At 43.3% G+C, this 25,416-nt stretch overlaps 1 protein-coding gene across 1 annotated transcript in view; it reads left to right on the forward strand.

Moving 5' to 3' along the window:
• The window catches only part of xylt1 (xylosyltransferase I), an 80,431-nt gene extending 55,546 nt beyond the window's left edge, over positions 1-24,885 (forward strand). Inside the window, exons 5-11 of the mRNA XM_061091418.1 lie at positions 2,808-2,888; positions 4,271-4,487; positions 4,974-5,150; positions 8,052-8,317; positions 13,934-14,132; positions 20,522-20,855; positions 24,483-24,885. Of these exons, the coding sequence (XP_060947401.1) occupies positions 2,808-2,888; positions 4,271-4,487; positions 4,974-5,150; positions 8,052-8,317; positions 13,934-14,132; positions 20,522-20,855; positions 24,483-24,805 (1,597 nt within the window). The 3' untranslated portion in view covers positions 24,806-24,885. The remainder of the gene's footprint in view (positions 1-2,807; positions 2,889-4,270; positions 4,488-4,973; positions 5,151-8,051; positions 8,318-13,933; positions 14,133-20,521; positions 20,856-24,482) is intronic.
• The last annotated feature ends 531 nt before the right edge of the window (positions 24,886-25,416 follow it).

Below are 25,416 nucleotides of genomic sequence, written 5' to 3' on the forward strand. Positions count from 1 at the left end.
TGAGCTTTTTACCAGAGCCTCGCTGCTCTTTCAGAAAGCCAAGCCAAGCCGTCATGAAAAGCTCCACCACAGATGAAATGTTAGAGCCATTGACTAGAGCAGAGCCTGCAGAGCAAAGCTTTTAGCCTGTCTGGCCCGCATGTGAGGAAGTAGACTGCTCCACAATGTAAGAGCAGCGTGAAGTCATTCATCAAATCCACAGATAGCACAATCTTTTGAATGATCCTAAAGAGTTTGAACAGCCTGCAGGGGCTGAGGAGCTGACACCGAGAGGGGCCAGGGGCTGTAATTGATTGGACGTGACCCCAAAAACTTTGATGTTGGAGCCTGACTGTGTAGAATGATGTATATGCAGACGATAATAGGCAGTTTTCTCACTTATCTGCTGATAGTTCCCCCCCTTCAGTGTGAGTTTAACACTTATTACACTTGCGTATGAGCAGGATTGTGTCACATCACAGCTCTTCTGGAAGGAAATTAACAATCAGCTAACACGTGCATCATGTGATAATGTGAAACCTCCAGTGCAAATACACTGAGAACGAACTTTACAGTGAAGTGGAAATCGTAACAAGAAGAGGCTGAGTGAATCAATGCTGCGTACTGCTCCGAATTTGAAAATAAATACATTATACATACAAAATGAATCTGTGATGGTCAGTGTTAATATTGTGGCTGGGACCATCTTAAAACAATGTATGAGAAACACTGAGAAGTTCTTTCAGTTCAGTATGAAACTGTAGCGAATCAGATAATGTCAGATGAGGGGGCGGTCCTCCCCTCCTGGAATGTTCATGACTGAAAAAACATCTATAAAAGTTACAATTTGAAATGACTGGAGCATCTAATCCATAAATGTTACTTATTATTTATTTTATTTAACATATGATACTGAGCTAATCTACCTCATTGGACCATAATGTGGGTGTGGATGGATTGACAGTGAATTCTCATTGGTGCACAGACACAAGTACAGAGTCCTGTTTACTTTCAACCAGTGTGGAGATCATAGACCAAACCAAACAGAAACTTCTTACGTGAAAAAAACAAACGTGCATGTCCCCAAAGTAAAAGTCACTTTTTGAGGCTCTGAGAACATTTTACCGAAAGAAATCTGGATTAAACATTCATAAAACTAAGAGTAAAAAACCACCTTGTTTACAGTTCTGGGTGTGTAAGAGTGCTGCAGTCATTTATAATGGTGGTCAACAGGGAAAAAGCTTTTTGTGCCAGTGGGGAATTTTTCATAGCACAACCAGGTGAACACTGGGGGAGCAGCAAGTCTGAGTGGAGGTGTCGTATCCAGTGCTCCTGTATCCACAGTGTTGTTATGGAGGGTATTTATATAAAATCATTACAATATCGCTTGAGGGGCCAAAATTATTTACATAGCATTTTATTATTATTATAATTATTATTTACATTTGTTGAAATAAAATCGTACCCCGCAGCAAATCAACATGAAATCATATGATCAAAGGGTAAACATCTTCAGTTATATAAGATAAAAGAAATCATTAAAGGTCAATCAAGAAACTGTATAGAAATGCTTATAAGAAAAAGCAGAAAATGTAAAAAAGAAAAAATCTGGAAAGTTTCTACAATGTGTGTTTTCAGAGGGGATTGAAAGGATCTCACTTACTCATGCAGCCACAGTTCCTCAGGCGGGTCGTTCCAGCGCCTCGGGGCCTGACTGAAAACTCTCTGTCCTCTTTAGTTTTGAGCTGTGTCCCTGCAAGAGATGAGAGACCTCTGCCTGAGGTTTCCCAACCATGTCTTGGTTTATATGGTCCCGAAAGGTCATAACTCTAACTGGGTGAAAATGTCGTGTGAAACTTAAAAGTTAACACTGAACTAAATTCGAAAACACTGAAGATGGAGGTCAGTGAAGCTAAAACCAGGACTGATGCGATGTGTCTTTAGGTTCTGGTTAAAAGGTTCTGGACAGCTGAGCTCTGCACAGTGTGGAACTGAGTGATTTTTGTCTAATATTAAAACAGACAGTTGTAACTAGGGGAGCACTCAGTAGAGTACACACTTCCACCAAAGCCCAACAGTCCCCTTATTAAAATTCACAAGATCCAGATTTTTAATTGGATTTCCACCAAATTTCACACACTCATAGATTCAGATATCAAAACAGAGCCTCCTTAACAGAGGTTATAATCAAGGCATTAATAAATAAAAGCCTGCAACATGGCCTCTGTGTCTTTATCAGTAAGAGAATACAATTTTTTTTTTAACATTATTTACACGATATATATCTAAGATGATGAAAACTTGATTGGATCAGCTTTTTGGTGAGATGTTCAACATTTTGATAAATATGAGGCAGACGACAGTAATGTATATTCATTTTTTCCCTTTTCCTTGAAAATAAAACACCAGCTGTGCTAGCCTTACGCCTGCCAAAGGTCAGAGTTGGGTTTATATGATGGTTGATATATATGATGCTGCACTTAGCTGCTAAATTCCCAGATATTACCCTGTGGAGTTGGTGGAGATAAAAATCGGAGCTAAAAGAGAGTTAGTATCGTTGGCCAGATACAAAACTCCAGATTAATGATCATGTTCAATGGTGATGATATGTCAGTGCCCCCTGGTTTCACTGCCCTCAAGTGGCAGAGGAGATCATTGTTGTATCGTTAAGGATTTTTTCCACAGTAACAGTAAAATTAATTTGCCTAATTTAGCCCCAAAGTCACATTGTTTCCTTTAGCATGGCCAGAAAATATCAAGGTTGTGCCTCTAGCTCATTCTAACCCTGTGTGTCCCTGTCCAAGCTAAGTCTGTCTCTTTCATTTCAGGACCAATAACCAGCTGGTGGCCTTCCTGTCCAAATACAGAGACATGAACTTCATCAAGTCACATGGCCGGGACAACGCCAGGTGAGATGCAACTATTTTGTACAACTAATTTAAAAGTTTTACTTCACCCCTAAGTTTTGAGCGAGGTGGCTCTCCTTTGAAATTCAGGAAATACATTTTAAACGCAGTGTTGGGAGGCGTGGCTAAGACACGCCTAGCCCCCACCCACCTTTCACTCACACACACATAAATTAGCTCACCACCCACCCTTGATTAGAGGTCGTAGACGTAGAGACGTCAAGCTACGTAAGTATTGGCTCTGAAAGGTCCAAGATTGTTTGAAACACTAGGTGGCATGTTCAGCTCATCTATTTAGATCTTTTATAAATTTAGTATTAAATTTAATATTAATACCAGCATTATCTTTACACAAAGAACAGTCATATAATTTAGTTTACAGCTCAAAACACGTATTGTTGTGTATTATCACTTGGATCTCCCCACAACATCGCTGGCTTATTGTTTCTCTATGATAAATTGTATTTTTGCGGCACTCACACACACACACACAGACACAGGGAGCAAACTCCTGCTCCCATGGCGTGGTCACCGAATCATGACACCATTAGCCGCCATCTGTGGCATCATTAATTCACCTTCTTGCTGGGGTTAGTTGGCGAGGTCACCGCCAGACCGTCCATCTCCGCCGAAACCCTCTGCTTCCTGCCTTGTCACGCCACCGGTGGAAAACCAGTCGCCACCGCCACCGACTCTGAGAGCAAAAATACTCCAGAACACGGGAAGATGAGGGAAAAGAAACAAACATCCAGCATGGATGCATGAGTCAGCGTGACTCAGCTTTCTGTTTGCAGTCGCAGTTTTTATTCCGTGCTGTATGATGGAGTGGGTTTCGTGCCTGATTTAATTTTATATTAACAACAGCAATGAGCTTGATAATCGACCAGTGTATGCTTATGTTTGCATTAAAACAAATAAAAATGCATAAGAGAATAAACATCCTCTATGTATGTGTATGTGAGAGAGCTCCTGTGAAGCACAAGGACAGTGCATCAACAGTGTTTGTCACCCGTCGGATAACAGAGGGAACATTTTGACCTGGGTGGCCTGAATTTGACTCCCTGTCTCTAACACTCGATACGTTCACAGGAGTAACACCTTCATTATGTATGCAGGGTGTCGCTCCTCTTACTGTGGATAAACTCATCTCGTGACAAGTGTGAGCAACGTATTTGTCGAGTCACTTTAGGCCTCACACGAAACGACTGATTCTCCTCATCCACAAATTTCCATTTAGGGAAAGTAACGATAAAAAGGAAAAAAAGCTGCAGATACAGACCACTTCTCTCTTAGACTTTGTTTATTTTTCACAATTAATTAATTAACTATGTGTATATTTAGCTGTCAGTCTTTGACATAACTCTACATTTATGTGTGTTTATCAGGTTTATCCGTAAGCAGGGTCTGGATCGTCTGTTCTTCGAGTGCGACACCCACATGTGGCGGCTGGGCGATCGTAAAATCCCAGACGGCATCTCGGTGGACGGCGGCTCCGACTGGTTCCTGCTCAACCGCATGTTCGTGGAATATGTGATGAACTCCAAGGACGACCTGGTCACCAACATGAAGAGATTCTACGCCTACACACTGCTGCCTGCCGAGGTAAGACAGCCGAGAAAACATGGTGATTGAACAAAGGTTCCCTCTTCGCGTTTTTCTCCCTAAAACATACGCACACACACACACACACTCTTGTCTGTGTCTGTAACTGTGTGTGTGTATGTCAAGTGTTTTTTTAACCTGTGACTGACAAGTGAGCACTGCTCTGTTATAGAAGCCGTAGACACTGTTGCCTTTTGGTGTCTGTGTTAGATGTTCAGGGGAAGAAGAAGAACATGAACATTAATCATAAAGTGAGGTGAAGGTGTAAAGGCTGACTTGGAAAATTGGATGTTTATCAAGAGCTGCTGTGAAACTCCATTCTCAGCTCCAAATCTATATTAGTTTGTGTGTTCTGGCGGCGTAACATAAATGAAAAAATAAAAGGAATACAACTTTCTAATTTCCTTTCTTCGTCTCTCTGTCTCTGCTTCCTCCCTCCCCGTTTTACCTCGCTCTCCCAATCCCCTTCTGTGTCCCGCTTCCCAGTCCTTTTTCCACACGGTGCTGGAGAACAGCGCCTACTGTGACAGCATGGTGGACAACAACCTGCGCATCACCAACTGGAACCGTAAACTGGGCTGTAAGTGCCAGTACAAGCACATCGTGGACTGGTGTGGATGCTCCCCGAATGATTTCAAGCCTGCAGACTTCCACCGCTTCCAGGTGATGAGAACACACAATCTTCAAACTTCATCAATATTAAGTTATAGCTATTGAGAGCGACTCCATCTCACATTACAGATGTTCATAGCTGCTGATACTTTTGTCTTTTAAGGTAATGTAGTAATTTTACTTTGTGGTACCAGTAATTATTCTTCCACCTCTGCATATGTCATGATAAACTACTATACAAATTACACTTGGGGATAACAGTAAAGCAGCATCGGTAATTGGTGACTCAAAACTACCATATTAAACTACACACAGCCTCAGATAACATAATATTATGTTCGCCATGATATTGTAGAGTCATTCTAAATTTTAGAATAAATTGGTTACTATGGATAACCAATGTGCATGTCCACAGAGACATGCACATTGGTTCTAAAACATGTGGACATGCACTCTCTTCTTTCTCTGTGTCACAGCTTGGACCAAAGACTTTCTCTTCTCTGTCTCACTTATGTCCAAAATCTCACTTTTAGCAGTTTGATAAAAACAGGCCCTGGGCTTTAAAGCTCCTCTGGATTAAAGGTCTTAACTTCAAGTAGATGTCCACCAGAGACTAACCCAGTAGACCTGATATCAAAATGAAAAGCATACATCGTTTTGGAGGATGTTTGCTGCACACACACCTCAGTGCATCATGGGAAATCTCCGGCAGTAATCTGTAAATTCTCTGCCCTCAAGGTCTGTCCTCTCACCCTCAGCATCCAGCCTGTTCCCACAGCTTTCACAATCGCTACGTGCAAAATTATGTCTCTATTAGTGTGACCCTGAACGGGGAAAAATAGAATTAATAGTAATTAGATCCTGCCTGCCTTGGGTATAAAGGGGAGAAGAGGGTTAGTTAGCTTTCCAAATTGAAAGTGAGTGATTGGCAGTGACTCCGAGACCCCCAGAGGATGTCGGTATCGCTGTTTGACTTTTAATGGGCTCCCTCAAAGTAAAAGCTACGAGATGAATCGAAAACATTCTGCACAGTTAAAGACCCTCTCGGTGCTGTGGCTCACTCGGTCTCTCCCGTCCCTCAAATACCAGTCAAAGCTGCATCCCTGACCTCAGTCCACTCTCCGCCGGACCTCTCTGCCATCTGTCTCGCCTCGGTCTCTGGCTGCTCAGCGCCAACACATTACCACAGGTCCTTGGCAGGGCTGCAGGGTCTGTCTGGCACCCTGGTACCAGTGAAGACCAACCCTGGGAACAAAGCAGCCTTTCCAGAAAGCAGCCAGGCCCCCGGTATTTATAGGATTTAATATCCCTTTGAGAGCGCCATCTAAGTTTCCCTTTGAACATTAGCAGAGGGGGAGATAGAGACAATTACAGTGGGCTGGGATTTGGTTCTGCAGATGAGAGGAATAATTCAAGGTACAACTGTTGAGTTGCCCCACGTGGTGAAGTGAGCTCACAGGGGGGGAGGGGGGTTCCTTCTGGAGAGACTGAGAGAGAGTGGTGCTTTTTGTCTCATTGCATCATTGTTAAGTAATGTGTTTTAGGATGAGGTGCATTTGGGAAGTCAGGCTGTGACAGGTCGGTGCTTTCAGACGACGGGTCAGAACGAACACTATCCGGGAGCGTGTCTACACTTAAACCCCCTCCTCCTCATTTCTTTTGATATCTTGGGCCAATCGCGGCAGACTGATGCAATCGTCTGGTGCCGTGTGAAGGAGCACCAACATCCCACAGTTGCCAGTTTCAGCCTGAGAAAATGGCAAAGTATCAGAAATTTGCCAAAGCTTCGTTTTTTTTTCCGCAGATAGCACCAAGGCGTTTGGTGCTGGGTAACTATCTGTAAACAGTTTTGTCACTGCGACTGAGAAGAAGTCTTTGTGTTTAAACCAAGCTGCGGAGGCGGCAGATTTCATGATGCACCATCAACCACACGAGCAACAGTGTGGCAGGGACAGAGAGAGTGAGACAGAGATGGAGAGGTGGAGGGCGAAACACACAAACACTGTACAAAGAACTGTGAAGAGAGAAATGATGAATGGAGGGAAAAATACAAAAAAGGACCGGTGTTAGATCAGCCTCTGATGTGAGGCATCTTCTTCTTGGTCTATCACCTCTAACTGTGTCAAAACTTCCCGAATCAAACAGTTTTTCCTGATCAACTGCAGCAAGTAGCCCTTCATCAATACTTTCATTGATAAAGCAATAACCTTTAAAGACCTCTCCTGCTACATCAATTGTTTTCTCCACAAATTTTCCTCGGCAGCTCCTCGTTTCTTCCTTTCACTCTCTGCTCTGGATCTGGAAAAGAAATAGATAAATAACTCAGAAAAGAAACAGTGTCTTTTCTCCCTCCCATGAGACGGGGTATTAAAGTTGGGCGGTCTCCTTGTTAATTATCAATTATAGTCAGTGCATTGTGTTCACTGGAATACATTTTAATTGACTCATAGGAACCACAGAGAGCAATGGTACCCAAACTTTTACTGTTGTGAAACCTTGAAATGAACCAATGTTCAATTGAGACTTCTAGTAGACGAAGGTAGACAACTGTGGCCTTGGTCGACCAGGGCCTTTCTGTGTAGATGTTTGCATGTTCTCTGCCGGGTTCTCTCTGGGTTCTCTGGGTTCTCTGGCTTCTTGCAACCTGGGTGTACCCCGCCTCTCGTCCGATGCCAGCCGGGATTAGCCCGGTTGGGAACCCCTGACAGAGACCTTGTACATATGGACCATTTGAATTTAAAGTGCATAACAATGAATTCACCTTATCTGCTGCATTTGATCTACTCTACCTTCTGTCGTCACATTCTCTCTTCTCTGCCCACACGTCACTTTCACACACATCACATGTTTCCCTCCTGTCATCCTGGCACAAAACCAAATCTCAATTTTCTCCTTTTTCTCCTTTTTGTCTCACCCTTCCCTGCTTTGCCGTTCCCATGCTTCCCTCTGCAGCAAACTGTGCGACCCACCTTCTTCGCCAGGAAGTTTGAAGCCAGCGTGAACCAGGAGATAGTGAACCAGCTGGACACCTACCTGTTTGGACCCTTTCCTCAGGGAATGCCGGCGCTAAACTCGTACTGGGAGAACGTGTACGACGAGCCAGATGGAGTGGCCAGCCTGTCGGACACGCAGCTCACGTACTTCCACTCCTTCTCTCGCCTGGGCCTGGCCAGGGCTGCCGCCTCGCTACAGGGTAACCCAAAGGATCACAGCTGCAGGTAAACACAGGCAGATTCACCTGTGCAAATACTCTTTGTCTACTTTTCTACATCTGCGCACACATCACCAGAGACCTACATGCACCTAAATGCACAGGTGCACCTCACTTTGATCATACTCTCAAAAACTGCACATGGTGGAACGAGAAACCACAGAATGTATTGAAGCCTGTGGATCTCTGCTGATGTCTCTGTCTGGGATCATATGTCATGGAAATAGGATAACAATGAATAGTGCCAAATAGCAGCAGAGAACTCTGGGTAATGCTTTTCATTTTGTAACGTGATATGTTCCTCTGTCAGTTTATCCCTGAGATAATGAGGCTATGTAGGTCATAGCAGTGAAAGCTGTCCCTTCATGCCAGCGTATGATTAGTGGCGATTGTACGAATTCCTGAGTGCTGTTAACATGGGTGGTTAAAATGAAAAGGGAACACCACACTATAGCCAAACGGAACATTACAGCTCCCTGTACTTCAGTAAGTCCAGCAGCATATGGTGCAGGAGCATTTAAGTTTCCCATTCGTTTATTTGCACGCTGATGAAGCCCAGTGATTAAAAAACCCTGACATAATAAATCTGCTGATTCAAAACACAGAGCAAGAGGTGCAAACTGCTTGTTATTGTGACACGAATCTCCATGCATCTCATAGAAAGGCAGCTCAAAACAAAGGATAAAGCAGAGAGACACAACAGGAAAGAAGAAAAACATTAATATGACACTATTCTTCATGATGGCAATAGACATTAAACCTTTTACACTCTTGAGAAAGGATATGACAATTTAAATAAAACAAAGAATGAAGGAAAACGCTTTATGAAGGCACACCTTGTTCTGAGCTGCTTTACATTTTGTTAGTGGTCATCTAAGTCATGCCAATTCCTATTGGTCTACTCAGGAAAGGTTCACAAATCCTCAGATTGACCGACCGATCTGGACTCCGGACATTCTTGTGAATATTCTCCTGAGTTTTTCCTGCCTGCCCCCTAGTGAAATGTCCGGAGAATGTCAGAGTGAGCTCATTGGAGAAAACACCAAAAGCTCTTGAGTCTCTCAAAGAGATTCAAGAACTTTTGGTGATAGGCACCAAGGATTTGTTATAAGCAGAAACGTCCTGTTCTGCCTCCTGCATGCTCTACTCAGGCCCCCCCCCTCGCTTGAACGCTCTGGACATTTTCCTGTTGTTATGAACATGTGTGACTTGGACACTGTCCTGCTGCATTCTTCATGTGTAAAAGAAAAACTCCAGGAAAATGTCCAACCAATTTTCCAGAGTTCATGTCTGAAAACAGCTTCATAGTTGAAGAGGAGGAGGCGACATAAAGCTATCATCGAGTGTCATCTGAGATGGTTTTCTCCCGGTGAGTGTAAGTGTGGCACCTAGTGATTAGTACCCCACCACCCCTGCTGCATTGTGGGTGTTCTGTCCTGTGGGTAAAGCCAAGCCGAGAAAGAAGGAAACATGTTTCCATCTGTCAAACCTCAAAACCATCTCTCCACTACAGCTGTTTCTACTCATACACCGCATCTGTTAAAAAAGAGAGCGAGAGCAGACCATGGGAAAGGAGGCTACATGTACGGGTGCGTTTGTGAACATTAGTGCATTTATGTATTTTTCAGAACGCTGGGGTCTCCGCATTGCTGTCATTGCCAGGAAATGAGCCAGTGAGAAAAAGCATTTCCAAACAAACCTTACAAACAAGCCAGTATTCTAACGTTTACATGTAACTGTTTTAAATTGGCTGAGAGGCCAAAGGTCACTGAGCAGGGAAATTGAAAATGTGTGCATGTGTGTGTGTGTCTGTGTGTATATAGTCTAAGTTTTGTATATGTGAGTGTTTAGGCCGTTGCCTCAAGAATTAACCTGTTGATGTGTCTGTGCATTCATGTGTGTGTGTGTGTGTGTGTGTGTGTGTGTGTGTGTGTGTGTGTGTGTTGCTTCCTTCTAACATATACACAATGACTGAAGTGTTGCCTGATATGTGGGAGTTGTCTTTAGGCCCTTGGGTGAATTTCAGGTCATGTCAGAAGTTTTCTTAAGCAAACTGCAAATCAAAATGCCGTCTATAAGGTGTGTGAATGTTGCATTACAGTGTTTCCCATGAAAACAGTTTGATAGGGTTTTCCTGAGAATAAAGTCTTTAATTGCATTCTAATCGTGGCTGGAGTCAATAGAACACAGACTTTATGAAAAGATTAATAACACAGCAAAACATGTGAAAAGAAAATCTTGCATGATGATACCTGGTGCTAGGACTAAACTTCAAATTCAAATTTATAAAACTTAGCAATAAAATGAGTATCAGGGAAGAATAAACCTGTAAACTTCCCCAACATTGGCACATTTCACGTCTTTTTAAAAAGTTGATTCCAAAGTTTTTAAGCAAATGTCTAATCAAAGGTTTAAAGTTTTTCTTCGTCACTCATTATTTCATAATTTATCGTAATATTTAGGAAATTGTAACGTTGGTCAGACAACTGCATTCTGTTCTAAGCGGAAAATCTATTAATAATTGATTAAGTTATTATCAGTGGGAACGTAACTACCATTACATCTGAGTCGCCTTATTTTTCAAACAATAATTACCTCTCCATCTTTGAGAACCAGGTTTTCTAGCATCACTTATTGCTGCTCTGAAGTTATTACAACGCACAGAGTCAGACCAGGTACTAGCCATACTTGGTCTATGATGTCATATGGTCATAAATTGATCACTGTAGCATTACTGGGTGGAGGACATGAATAATACACGGTTTCTTTTAATGCTCTGTATAATACACAGACATGAAAATAATCTTTAATGTGCAACAAGACAAGTATATGATTTGGTCAAAGAGCTGCAGTGAGACATTGTTCAGAGGAGAAATAAAAGCTAAAATGAGTCTGCGAGTTTCTATTAATTCAGCCTCAGTCTGGTATATAGGCCTTATAATTAAATAAACGATGTGTGTGGTGCGACTGCACAGGGCCTGTCTGCCTGGAGCCTTCTTATTTTTGTTTTATTGATCAGGAATTTTACTGATGAAGCCGAGTAATTAAATCCAATCAAGTGTTTGCTTTTAAGACCAAAGCAAGTCACAGCAGATGAGTCCACAATGGAAAAATGCAAATGTCTGCAAGAAGTCCTGTTCTTTTATCTCAAGCCTGTATGTGTGTGTGTGTGTGTGTGTCCGTTTGTTTGTGTCTGCGTGTGTGCACCACTGGCCACATCAACTCAATTGTCAGTTTAACTAAAACTAATGCAGTCTAATTCAACAGTCCTGCAATAAAACCTTCTTTTTAACAGTTTCGGAAAAAGTTCTCAAATATTTTACTTAAGTAAAAGGACATAGAAATAGGCAAAATACACTCAAGTAAAAGTACCACATTACCTTCCCAGCTTAAGTCAAAGTAAGTACTTGTTTTTAAAGCATTTAAAACAAAAGTATGAGTGTAGTCAATTCTCTAATGCAACGTCTACTACATCATTAACTGTGCCTACTATAGACTTCCTTCAATATTGAGAATAATACAGAGTCTTGTCATGTTAAATGTGAAAGTTGCCGATGATGCTACCAAAAACACTGGGGGTGTAATGTGACCTGTCCTCTCTGATTGGATCAACGGTCTCCACTCGTCTATATTATGCTTGATGCACTTAGTGTAAGTGGCTTTGGATAAAAAGCGTCAGCTAAATGAAATGTAATGTTATGTAATACATTACTTTTAAAAATATAGAAAAACAATGGGAAAGTAATGCGGTGTAAAAGCTGAATAGTTGAATAGAAAAAACTGATATTTGCTGAAATTTGTAGTGGAGTAAAAGTGAAAAATACCTGAAAATAAATCATATAAGTATAGTCCAGATACACAAAATATATACTTAAGGACAGCAACTCGGCAAATGTACTTGGTGACATCCCATCAGTGCTTTTTGTCTAAGAGGTGTGGATGATCACTTTGGAGGGCATGTTCTTTGCAGACCGCATTAGTTTTAGCTAGGTGCTGTAAATAAACGAACAAGTGTGGCTAAGTGTATTTTGCATGCCTGGAGCATTCAGATGTGCTCCCTACAGATGGATGGATCAGCCTGAGAGTGAGACGGGAGCAAAAGAGAGGAAAAGGCCACAGAGAGGGATTTGGCTCTTTATGAAATCCTCTGTGACTGGCCTGGAAGAGACTGTGGAGTAAAAGCTTGAATGGAGCTTCTGTGCCGGCTACGCCTTGGCCCCCTTTTCACTGCGTCTCACACTGGCATCAACACCACATCTCTTTTGGGAAAGACAGGGCAAGGGGGGGAAGGAGAGCCGAGGGACGAGGCCCAGAAAGCAGGATGAAAGGAGGAGAGGGGCAAAGCGGGGGGAGGCAGATGGGGGAACAGAGAGGAGAAAGAGAAAGAGGCATCAGGGGAGGAGTGAGTGTGCACCGCTATCCTTTTGGGGTGTAAATATTTGCTGTTCTGCTTGTCAGGGTCGCATTTACTAGGACGGGTTGACTCTTGGTCCTGTAGTAGAATACTGATGAGGCCATGAGCACGAGGGAGGCAGCGTGCACGTTTGTCTGTGTGTGTGTGTGTGTTTGTGTGTGTGCGTGCGCGTGTATGTGTGTGTGTGTAAATAGGAGGAATGAAGACTAGTAGAAGGAAGCATAAGAGACAGAGGATGAGGAAACTGGGTGAGGGGGGGGGTGGCAGAGAGCAGCTGTGCAGTGTTCCCCAGCAGTGCCCACCCTCCGCCCTTTTTTGTTTTTCCAGAAGTCACTCTGGCCGGCCCTCTGCCACGTACGAGTCGACACACAAACAGAACAACAGACTAATCAGAGGGGCAAGACCTTCGTTTGGCTTCAGCTGACTGGATGACCCAGTTCAACTTTGTTCAGCAGACTTGTGATGTGTGTGTGTGTGTGTGTGTGTGTGTGTGTGTGTGTGTGTGTGTGTGTGTGTGTGTGTGTGTGTGTGTGTGTGTGTGTGTGTGTGTGTGTGTGTGTGTGTGTGTGTGTGTGTGTTCAGCGCTCTGACTAATCTGAATCTGCTGCCAACGCAGCCCATGACTGTTCTGTAATTCTCTGTCGCGAGCAGATTGCTGTGGTCTCGACCGTCTTGTGTCCTCTCTCTCCGTCCCTTCTACTTCACAACCAGCGGCAACCATCACATTGTAAAGCAATCATTAGTGTGGAAGAAGTTTATTTACTTACTTAGAAGATTTCAAAGGTAACCCAGATTTAATTAGGTATTCACCAGCCCATTACTTATCTTTTATCTACTGTAATAGTGTGTGTAAGCATAATAATAATTATAGTCACCCATTACCCAAGCGTACATGCAAGTAACGTTTAAAGGGAATCATCAGTATGGTCAACGCACGTCTTTGACCAATTGGTTTTCTGTTAAAGGTCACTGAATTAATGTCCGGCGTGTCACACACAGAACACATCGACTCCCCACTAACCTTCACTGCGAGCATAAATTAGCATGCGGCCACATTAGCATGTCCATGGCTGCCCCCTCCAGAAAGTAACCAGAGGGATCTCGATATTCTTCTCCTCTTACAGCGTATGCCCTGAAAAGTGGCACAGCGGGTAGATGAGCCGATATCAGGTTCGCTAATGGATTCCCACTCTCTCCATGCTCTGCCAGGTACTTCCCCATGGGCCACCCGGTGTCGGTGCATCTCTACTTTCAGTCGGACCAGTTCCAGGGCTACCTGGTCAAGCATCACGCCACCAACCTGGCCACCAGCAAACTGGAGACCATGGAGACCTGGGTGGCGCCCAAGAAGAACTTCAAGCTGAGCACGCCTGCGAGCAGCACGTTCAGCAGGTTGCAGTTTGCGGAGGTGAGTCAGCAAATTTGATCGCCGGGTATCACATGTATTTTTCATTTCCATTTCAGTCACTGGTTTGGCACGAGCAACAAAACATCAGTCAGCGGTTACCAGTGTCAGGAAATGAGCTCCATTAAAATCCTAAGCACCACACAGGAAAAACACAGCTATTCAGCATGTAATTAGAGGTGAAATATACAGCTCATTGCCATGGTGAACTCATATTCATTGCTATGGCGACCTTGCCAAGACTCAAAGCACTGCATCTCCCCACGTTTAAAATTGTGCCTGTAATGGCCTTGTAAAATGTAAATTGATTGAATTCATCTAAGTTTATAGGGATGAGCGCATCCTGTGCTGCTTATTTGTTGTTTCCTAATAGAACGTCTTCTCACCTTCACACTGGAATGCTTCCCTTGATTGTCTTGTTATGTTAATCTGTGTTTCTGTTTACCACAAGGCCTGTTTAGGACACAGCCACTCGGGTGTGATGTGACAGCCACCGAGTGTCTTCTTAAAAAGGACAAAATTAACTGAGTGAATGTAAATTGACCTTTTTCTCTGGTTTATCATGCACAGCTTGGTCGGAGGCCGAAATGCCAAACGATTTGTGAAAGGCTTTGTTTGCGCCTTTGGATCACAGTCACACACCTTGACCCTGTACGACCTTTTCTAACAGTCTCAGAGTAAACTCAAAAGGCATCCAGATTCCTCGGATCCACTGAGGCTACATCCATACTAGTGGTTTTTATTTGAAGACACATAAACTTTGCTACACATTTTAGTTTGCAAACTTTGATGCTGTTTTTGGTCTGGATGGGCAGAAACGGTGATGTTTGGAAACGTAGACACTCACAACTTGATGATTGGGTCCTTTTGGTCAGGACGTGTCCTTCAATGATTCGTCAGGCCCCTCTAAAATAACCCCTTAGGGAGAAAACAGCCTGCATAAGCCTCAGCTACCAGTGTAGAACGCAACATGAATAATCCTTTACAAGCACAGTTTATCCTGTTATCTTTGCTCAGTTGAATTTTACAATTATACAACTAATTACATGTGTAGGAGACAAGCTGTTATTTGAGCAATATGTAAAAATGTCCAAGTCTAGCTGTGTTTTCTTCCTGTTTACACCGTCACCCGCATACCCAGTGTACATGAGTGGTGATGTGGTATGCGCTTTCATGCATGTTGGTATGGACGGCTAGTTTGATAACGCTGCTTTCAAAAGGGAACGTAGTAGCATGGATGTAGCCTGAGCTCTGTGCGTCGAGCCCATGAAACCATGAGTGACAGAGAAACGATGTGAGCTGTGGCCTTTATCTGGATGCTCAGCCCAAGGAAGCGTTGGCTGTGTCGAGCTGTGTAATGGCTGTCAGTCAGTCGGTCTGTCCATCTGTCAGTCCAAACCAGAGCAGAAAGAGCTTAAGTTAGGCAGCACGGCGTAGCTGTAACAGCTCCGTCATTTTTGTCAACTTAGCAGATATGACCCGTTACATTAAAGCTATACGCTGGAGTTTGGTAGATAAACCATATGGTCGGCTTAACAATGTGTTTCCTGTCCTCCTTGAGATATAAAGGGAGACAGATATGTCTTTCTCTTCACTCCACTGCTGCCTCCCAGCTGCCTTTATAGGCCCTTTTACAGCATGATTTAGTGTAGGACCACTTACAGCTGGCACTGTTAAAATTAGTATTTCACCTCAAGTCAGATTTGACATTGAGAAGTATATTATGCTGCGTTGAATAAATCTCAAACAGTAAAATGACTGGCTTTGACTGATGGTTTAGTCCTTGCTCTACCACATACACACAAGCACATCATGGTAGAGGATGTATAGAGGGAGACAACAACAGCTGGCATTTTGATTTATCCTATAAAGCAACTTCACAAATTAAAACCTCAAAAATTACAAAAGAGTGGAATCAAAATGTGTCTAAAAATGTAGCAGGAGACACCAGAAAAAAATGCTGTTTTACATTTAATACTTAAAGATGTTCTGTTATTGGGTCAAGACTTGGAAAAACTGTATATCCTCCCATGGTCCAGATCCAACCAGTCAGACAACTTTTTAATACTTCCCCATTTTTAGATTTTATTTTTACAATTTTTTATCGGATCTGTATGTTCCACGCATCTTTTATAAACCACTAATGATTCCCCTCTCGAAAAAATTGGAAGTAACATTTAAGTTATTTGACATATTTTATCAACTTACTGAAAACACACTGGCACCTAGCGTGGACAGTTTAAGGGAGAGCTATTTTTTTTTCTTGTATGTGGCTGTGACTGCTTCCTGTTCCACCTGCAATTCAGAAGGTTCCTGTTTAGAATACAATTTTAAAGTGAAGACATGTTCTGCTCGGCGTTGGAGTGAACGTATAGTCAAAATGTATTGCTGGAAGAAAAGACACTGGAGTTTTTATGAGTGACCCCCAACCCCTTCAAAAGAAAGCTTCTTGGCTATTGAAACCTCTAAATATGATTTGAGACCCCTACGAAATTCTTTAATCTTTTTTCTAATATGAAAATAGTGGTCTTTAACTGCTGGCTAACAAATTGTAGAGCACTGACAGACATGCTAACTAGTGATCTTAGTCATATCAGCAGTTTACCGGAATTGATTGACATTGTGAGGAAATGTACTCATTCATAAAAAACATAATGTTAATATTACTTTAAAGTTTTTACAGTCGATAAGAATGTACTGAACACAACCAGTTAGCTTAGGATAGATACAAAATTGAAAATGCAGGAAACAGTGGTTTGTAACAACCTATAGAACCAAAATGTGTTCATTTTCCCACGCGTTGATTTTTACTGGCAGAACAAAAACAGATGTCCTTGAGCGTTAGCAGTGTAAGTAGAAATACATTTTTTGACAGGCTACCTGCTGCTGGCTGTCGATATGAGGATGTATTCCCCAAATCTTATACTTCCTCTATACTATACTTATTTTATCTTATTGTCAAACTGTTTCTTTAGGTCTGTATTGATGCATCTCTCAAACTCTCAGCTTGCAGCTTCGACTACATGGTTCCATCTTCTTTTGAACACATTATATCCTTGCTGTCAGTACCTTCATCCATGGCTCCACAGTGTATCTTTATTAGGTGGCATCCATCCGTCTTACCCATAATCCCTCAGTAGTGTAAATGATGCCCTGGGGGAGTCTTCTGCTGCGTCTGGTGAACACCTGGGTTTTATTACCCCCCTCACAAAAAGGGCCACTAATAAGTCTCTGTACAGAGCTTCAAGGGACATTTGTGCCCTGTGGTTTTAATCAGGGTCAGATGCAGAATGGGACTGTCCACGCCACTGCCTGATCAAACTGACCTGTCTTATTGAACGTGTCAGACTTTCGGCGCCGGCAATCCGATGACGTAGATGAACAAAAGGTTTGCAAGGTCGCAGTGTCAGAAAGAAGAAATGGAAAAGAGATGGGTTATGAGACGGGAGCGTTTTATGTTCTCTATAATGTTGGACAGGGAATTGAGCAGTGGATGAAACAAGGAATATGAGTAAACGACATGATGAGGCAGTGTTGAAGAAAAATGTGAAGAGGCCACAATGACGTTGGCTGAGCAGCATTAGTTCCACAAAACCGTGTTCTTCTAAGTATAGCTATAAGCGAAAGAAGGTCATAAGCCTCAGACTTGGTGTGGGCCATCAAGGCTTGATTGAGTATTGGTCTTAAGTTAAAGCTTATTGGGTAGCAGCAGCGGCGAGGGACAGGTTGAGTGTGGAGGTCATCGTAAGCTATAGGCAGAGGCTGAAATGGGCCAGAAGTTAAAGAAGAAAGAATTTCTTGCTTCTCTATGCTTCCATTCTCACCCATAGATATACCTCAGATTGAATCACCAAGAGAGTGTTAAACTTTGGGAATGTAGTTTAAATATTCCAGCAAACTTTGAGCCAACATGACGAAATAATGCTGCGGACAATTTTTTGTGTGGGCATTAGGACCCCAAGCTCTGCATAAGGTATAGAATAGATCAATGTATAGCATTTCAAACTTTCTTGCCGGAATAACAGCCTCTGTCCAGTATTTCCGTAGGCACCAGGTCAGCATCGGTCAACAAATTGTGCGCGGTGAACCCTTATTAACCTGTGTGTCCATAGAATATGCATGTATTGGTGCAGACAGAGGAGAGCCTGTGTACGTTGCCCACTTGTCTGGCCTGAAGCTGTTTTAAAAAGTGAAACTTGCATTTTGCCAAATAATCTACAGGCAAGAACAAGAAGCAGGTCTCTGGGGGTTTCACAACTCTCACTTCAGTCTGCAGACTCTCTTCCAGTGGATTACAGTGAGATTCCTGCGTCAATACTCCCTCCATTTCTTTCTCGGGCTTAGAACAAGAGTGCTGCCAATCAATTGGGGATGTAATGTGGTGCCAGCGAGTTAGCCTTGAATAAAGTAATGAGCTCCAGAGGTGCCAGACAAGAGAGTTGATTAGTCATTTAAAGAGAAGAGAACCAAGGTCCACAGGGCAGAAATGGCAGAGGTCAGTCCAATAATTGAGATGAGAGTGAGGTGTCTTTTACGGAAAGGCTAAGACACTCACACCCTTTCTCTGTGGGGCTCATTTATTCAACTTGTGTCTATTTATACTGTACATCGCAATCTCAATTCTCACAGGAGGTAGTACAGAATCAGTTCCAGTCAGTCATTGATCGTCCTGCGGGATGAGGCTGTGTTAATCAGCCACTATTGTGAAGAAGAGCGCTTCCTAAAGCCGCCGTTCCTCTCACATTTCTGCCAGCACGCCAGCCATCTTTCACTGTCAGTACGTGTGTGTGTGTGTGTGTGTGTGTGTGTGTGTGTTGCCTCCTTCTTTATCACCCTGTCTCCACCATCAATCGCAATCGCTCCACATTTCTCATTTTGCATACCGCACGGTTTTGCAATGGCTGCAATCCAGCACACAGAGAGATCACACCTCTTCAGTTACAGTCGTCACCACTATGACGACATTAAATTACACTTTTGTTCCTTTCCTGTTTCTCGCAATGTAGTCTCTCTCTCTCTCTCTCTCTCTCTCTCTCTCTCTCTCTCTCTCTCTCTCATTCTCCTTTCTATCTCTCTTTTCTTGCCATACATCTTTGTAGAGAGATCGGTTTTCTTCTGTTTACTCAGCCTGTAATTCTCGGTTCAGTCTAACAAACAAACCAGCAAACTTGTGAACACTTATCGTTTATTTTTAAATCTTACAAGATGTAATATCTTAAACTGGCTCGTTGGTCCATTGGCAGCACTCCAGTTTGTTAAAGGCTTTCAGCTATTCCCATGTTCTGCAGCCAGGGGCACCGTAATGTATTTTCCTACTAATTCCACGAACGTCTGTGTGTATGTATGTGGAACTCATATCAACGGCTTCACACTTGGCAATCTGGAGATTGCTTCCATTGCTTAACAGACTTCTGAAATACCATGTATGAAACATTTAAAACCAGTTCAGTTAATCAGCAATCAACGTCCAGCCTGCTGACGATAACAAAGTGACAGTATACTGTAGCACTGTTTGAGGAGGACTCAATAATGATAATGAATAATTCTGAAGTAGCATTAACACAGGACAAGAGAACAGCCCATTCCAAACCTGCAGTTTAGAACAGGTACTGCAATAGTATCTCATAATTCACTAAAGTAAAGTTTGACTTTGATATTATCTGCTACATTTATCATCAGTTTGTTTTTTCACAGCTGTTGCAGAGAATACATCCTTCTCAGTTTTTATGGAAGCTTCAAAACCAGATTTTTGATATTGTTTCCTGCCTTGACTCTCATCTTTTCCTGTCACAAAGGCTGCGGTCAGATATCCTCACTGCCTTCCTCTGTTTGGATTGTTATTTTTCATCGGTTGTACTCATCCTCACTGTATACTAGTTTATCTTTTACACTAATGCTGTTCACACCGGATACTGGTGGCCATTGCCTTCCATCTCTCTTTTTATTGCACTGAAATGTATTCCGAGGGAGCACAGGGATAGACTTAGTCAGAGAGCTTCCTCAGCCTCTCTATCTTCACAGATCATCGAGTAACTATGGACAAATGTGCAGGATGAAACAATCAGGCCTGTCAGCTTGTGCCTATTATAGGATTATATAACGTCAGAATGGAGGGCTGGGATGCAGTGTGGTGCTGTTTGATGAAAAATGCTTGCTGGAGATTATTTCCCTGGATGATTCGGTGTAGATATTGGTTATCTTGAAAGTATGGTGGTGCATGCACTGAGAGAGTTACCTATTTATGATCACTGTGCACAATATGCTCTAAGTAGTAGGAGGGAATTTATAGATATTTATCTCTTGTGCTTTTTTCGCTTCTCTTCGTGTCTCTGTTCTCACCCCATTCCGTCACTCACTCTTTTTCTCCCTGTTCTCTCTCTCCCCGCTGTCAGATCGGTGCGGAGTGGGACGCCAAGGAGCGTCTGTTCAGAAACTTCGGCGGCTTAATGGGTCCCATGGATGAGACGGTGGGCATGCAGAAGTGGAGCAAAGGGCCCAACGTCACCGTCACCGTGGTGTGGATCGACCCCACCAACGTCATCGCCGCCACCTACGACATTCTGATCGACGCCAGCGCAGAGTACACCCACTACCGCCCGCCGCTGAACCAGCCCCTGCGGCCGGGGGTGTGGAGCGTGCGCATCCTGCACCACTGGAGCCCCGTGGCCGAGATGAAGTTCCTCATCGCCCCGCTGTCCCATCACAAACACCAGCCCATACGACAAGGTGAGAGAGAGAGAGAGTTAAACAGCGCCTGCGGTTGCCGTGAGGCTTATTTGTACCTTACACTCGCCATTTGTCTCATCTTAAGCATAATACAAAATGACTATTGATTGTGTTATTTGTATAAACAGCCCAGTGGACATATTGCACTGGGATAACAAGCACATAAGGTGTCACCCTTAATAACAAAACACTTCACCACACATCTAACTTCAGTGGAAGCTCCGTTCTGCACATAGATCTGAACTGTGCAATATTTGTGAAGCTTGTAACATTTATTTGTGGTTGACTTGTTGTTCATATGAGGCTGGATTTTCTTGCTACTCAAGGTTTAGTAGTTTAAGAGCATTTACTCCAGGACTGTGAGCCATTTCGTTTTTATTTTAAGATTTTTTAAATTTGTTCTTCCAGTTTGTGGTAATTATAACATAAGTCCCTCTCCACGTCAGAAAGTGATTAATCTCTATAAACAGATCATGTGAATATATGGAATCTGTAGACGAGGGACAAGAGTTTGTTGCTGGAAGCCTTCGGGTATCTGTTTCTAGTTTGACCAATCACGTTTGAGCAGGCTTTGGTTGTCCGCAGGTGAACAGTCCATGTGGAGAGCAAAAGGTGGAACACATTGACTGAAATGCATCGCTACTGTCTTTTTAATGTATCTGTATTCACATGCATAGATAATTGTTTATAGAGATTAGCCAAAATGTCGTCTGGAATCAAAACGATTTGTGTGGAGAGACTAGTGGGACGTGGCCTTGCATATCTGCTGCCGACGCCGGAAGCCCCAGAGGCTAATTTGTTGTCAGACGATAGCTGATTGGTTTTGAGATTTACTCACAAAATCAACATCTATGGTGCAACCGTTTCAATCGGTTTCCAATTTAAGTTTTTTGAGTTTTCTAAAACAAGTTCATGGTGCCCTGTATTGAGTGAAGTGTTTTAGTCCACAGAACGCTGTCAGAGTTTCAGGGTTAAACAGCGTTGCAGCCAAATCCAATACAATTAAATTAACTGGTGACCATTTCTTCAAACGTAAAAAAACAACTGAAAGAAAAGCCCTGAAATCAAATTTGACTCGAAACAGCCAATTCTCATTTTCTCAAGAAAGTTTGAAACACTAGTTGGCAATATGAGACACGTTCAACCTATTAATGTAGGTCTTTTATAAATTTGGTCTTAAATTTGATATCAAACCAGTGTTAATGTTAATCATTACTTACTTTACAACTGAAAAAACGCCTCTAAGTATCTCTTTAAGTAACATTTTTTATATTTGTAATGGAGTAATTTTTTATTATGTACTACAGTTGTGTGGTCTTCCACCACTGTGTGTACACAATATGTACGCACTCAAATTAAAGTGAGATTTGAATTCCCACCCTTCTGATTTTCAGACAAAAATGTAAAATTACAAGCTTTAAAAGGACCATATTTGTTGTTCATTATTGCAGAATGGAGGCCTCAATGTGGCCACTTAATGTACAGGCTCAATTTAGCTTCGATTCCCAGTAGCTGTCTCCCTTAGATCAGTGGTTTGTGTTCAGGATGTTGAAATTGAAAACACGGAGCTCGACTGTGGCTTGTGTTGAGTGAGAGGAAGTTTATATTCAGTTTCCATTCGAATTATTTATTGAGCAGCCAGAGAAACATTGCATTCACTGCGAAGTAACAATTTCCAGTTTAGCTAGACGACACAAACACACACACAGACACACAAACACCAGAGCCTTGTGTTTGCAGTGATGCCCTTTCTAATCAAGCCTCTGGGCCTCTGCAGACCCGGGTTGTTTGTCATAAAGTCACCCCTAATAACCCAGCGAGCTGCTCATACATACTAAACAGAGTGTTAAACAACAGAGCACTTAGCCCTCCAAAAACAATGACACAATTAAGTCAATCAGGCAGCATGGATAAGGGGCAGGATTGCATTGTTCTAGTCCGTAAGCAGCCGGTTTGCTCCGAACGTCACATGAGAGTTGAGTCGTCGGCTCCGGCATAATTACGTCTTTCTCTCTTTAATAATCTCCCTGAGCCGTTTTAATGTCGACGAGAGGCAACAAATAAAGTTACGGCTTTTTGTCTCTAACCTGAGTCTCAGTGGGGCTGTGGGGGTTGAAACTTAAATATGAATCATCAGTATGGGTGTTTAGTAACGTTTGCATTACAGTTATTCTTTTGCTTCTCATTAACGTCTGACGGTTGAGATTTGCTTCTAACGTATTCGTGTGTGTGTTTCCAGCAGCGTTGTAGCTCAGTTATTAGATCAGCTCTGTCACACCCACTCAGCGCCTGTTTGATTGGTGCCTCTGTCGAACAGTAATGCAGCAGCTCAGTAACAAATCCGGCGTTGCTGAAGGTCACAATGTGACGTTTTCCTTGAAAGAGAGGTGGAGTAAATGGAGAGGACGTAATACAAAACAGAGCTAAAAACCTGAATGTTATAAACATCATGAAAGAAGAAGATTGTTTTTGGTAAAAGTGAAGAAGTTCTTTTACTCGTGTTAAAGTACCACAATGTAAAACTTACTTGATTGTAAATATTATCAATTTCCTTGACCTGCATTGTCAAAAAACAGTCTGTATATAGAGTAGATGCTGCTGCATTAGTCGGTCAGTGAATTAAGGACTAGCTACAGTTACACTGTGTTTTAAAACGACACAAATAGACGATTCTTGTGTTACATTAACCTCGGCAGAAAATGACCACTAATGACCGCTTGTGGCCACAGAGACCACAGCTCCTTCTTCCTGCATGCGTGCGTGCGTGGCTTAGCGGCTCCATCCACCCGCCTTTAATTTACTGGCATGTCTGGCACCAGGTTTCCCTCCTACACGCAGTGCAAGTTAAACTTTATGGCATGGCCCTCCACCAGCATTGGCAGCAGCAGACACACACACGCTCACACATGCACACAGACACACACTCACTTCCATACATAAATTGTACAGAAATGACTCGACAGGAAGGACTTCATGACACACACTTCTCCTACAGAGCTAGCTTTGGCAGGAGTTGAACAGCGCCCTGCGATGGCGGAGCACCTCACGTCTGACGGCATCTTTCTGTCACCAGAGCATGAAAAGCGCTGATGTCTGCAAACATGTGGGTGTGAGGGGGTTTGTGTTCCACTGCCACACTTAGAAGGCCTGGCTGGAGCCCCAGTTAGAGGAGCTGTGAGGAATTTACAGCTCCACTGGAGCTCAGGGCGGAGAAGGTGTTTCAAGGAGAAGTTATGTCTGCGTTTCCTGTCTTCCTGCACAGCTTCGCCGTCATGGGAAGAAAGAATGAGTGTGCGTCTGGGTATTTCTGACTGTTTCCAAAAAGTCAGCATTGCAGTGACTTGACAAACCACATCAAAGCCTGGGCTTTAGGGAGTCCAGGCAAAGCAAAAAAAAATCAATCCAAGCAAATTAGCTTCCAGTTAAAGCTTCTCAGATAATAATCAAGCAAATCACGTTTATGCCTTGTTATCTCATGACTCCTTTTTTCTCTTTTCTCCCTTTCTCTGCAACCTTGTCCCACTCTGCAATCCTCTCGCTCTGTCTGACCACTGATCATCAACTCTCCACACATCTCCGTCTCCTCCTCGCTGCTCTTTTTCTTTCTTCCTTCCCACGTTTCCCCAGAGGAAACTGTGAAGCTCCACAACGGGCCGGCGAAGAACAGCTACATGGAGCAGAGTTTCCACGGCCTCAACCCGGTGCTAAACATCCTCGTCAGCCCGGGCTCCGTGGAGCAGGCCAAGAGGAACGCGGCGCTGACCGGGCCAGAGCTCGAGCATTGGTTGGACAGCCTGGTGGGCGAGCTGTGGGAGGCGGCCGACGTCTGTGCCGTGGGCCCCACGGCCTGTCCTGTCATGCAGACCTGCTCCAAGAGTCCCTGGAGCTCCCTGAGTCCGGACCCCAAATCCCAGCTCGGAGCACCACACGCAGACGGGCGTATCAGGTAGCAGTGAGGCCTCCAGCTGGACGGGAGGCCACGGCACAGGAGTTTCACTGTTGATTTTTATTTATTTAAGGGGTTTGTTGCAAGCCAGGGAAGGAAAATTGCTCTTCCTCTGTCTCGGGGGGGGGGGGAAGAAAACGAAAGGAACGGTGCATGTTTTTGTCGGGGAGGTTGGTGAGGGTGTCTGGACAGAACGCAAAGAGAATGATTTTCAGATCCTCCCGGGAGGGTTGCTCCTTTTAGGGGATTATGCTGGCTTTGCTATTTCAGTTTCTCAGTGTATTTATTTTTCTTCTCATGGCTGAGTTTTACTGTGATCAAACGTTGCAATTTTCAAGCGTCTATTCTGCTGCTGAATGAGTTATGAAGTCAGCTTTTAAAGCCCTGCACGGGGCACAGCGGTCATGTGAGTGTGGATTGTCGACACTGGTAGCAGACTAAGATCTGCTGCAATAAGGCCTTAGCTGTAAAACCTGTTTGAAGAGGAAGCCTGGTACTGGATTAAACGTGCCTCCTCCATGTTCAGGTCAGCAGAAACCAATCTGGGCGTTCAGATGAACCCGAAAAAGTCAAAAAAGTTTATTTTGATACGACTCACACGCAGCACCATTGGAG

Source organism: Limanda limanda, chromosome 2 (assembly GCF_963576545.1).
Source record: "Limanda limanda chromosome 2, fLimLim1.1, whole genome shotgun sequence".
Lineage (NCBI taxonomy): Eukaryota > Metazoa > Chordata > Actinopteri > Pleuronectiformes > Pleuronectidae > Limanda > Limanda limanda.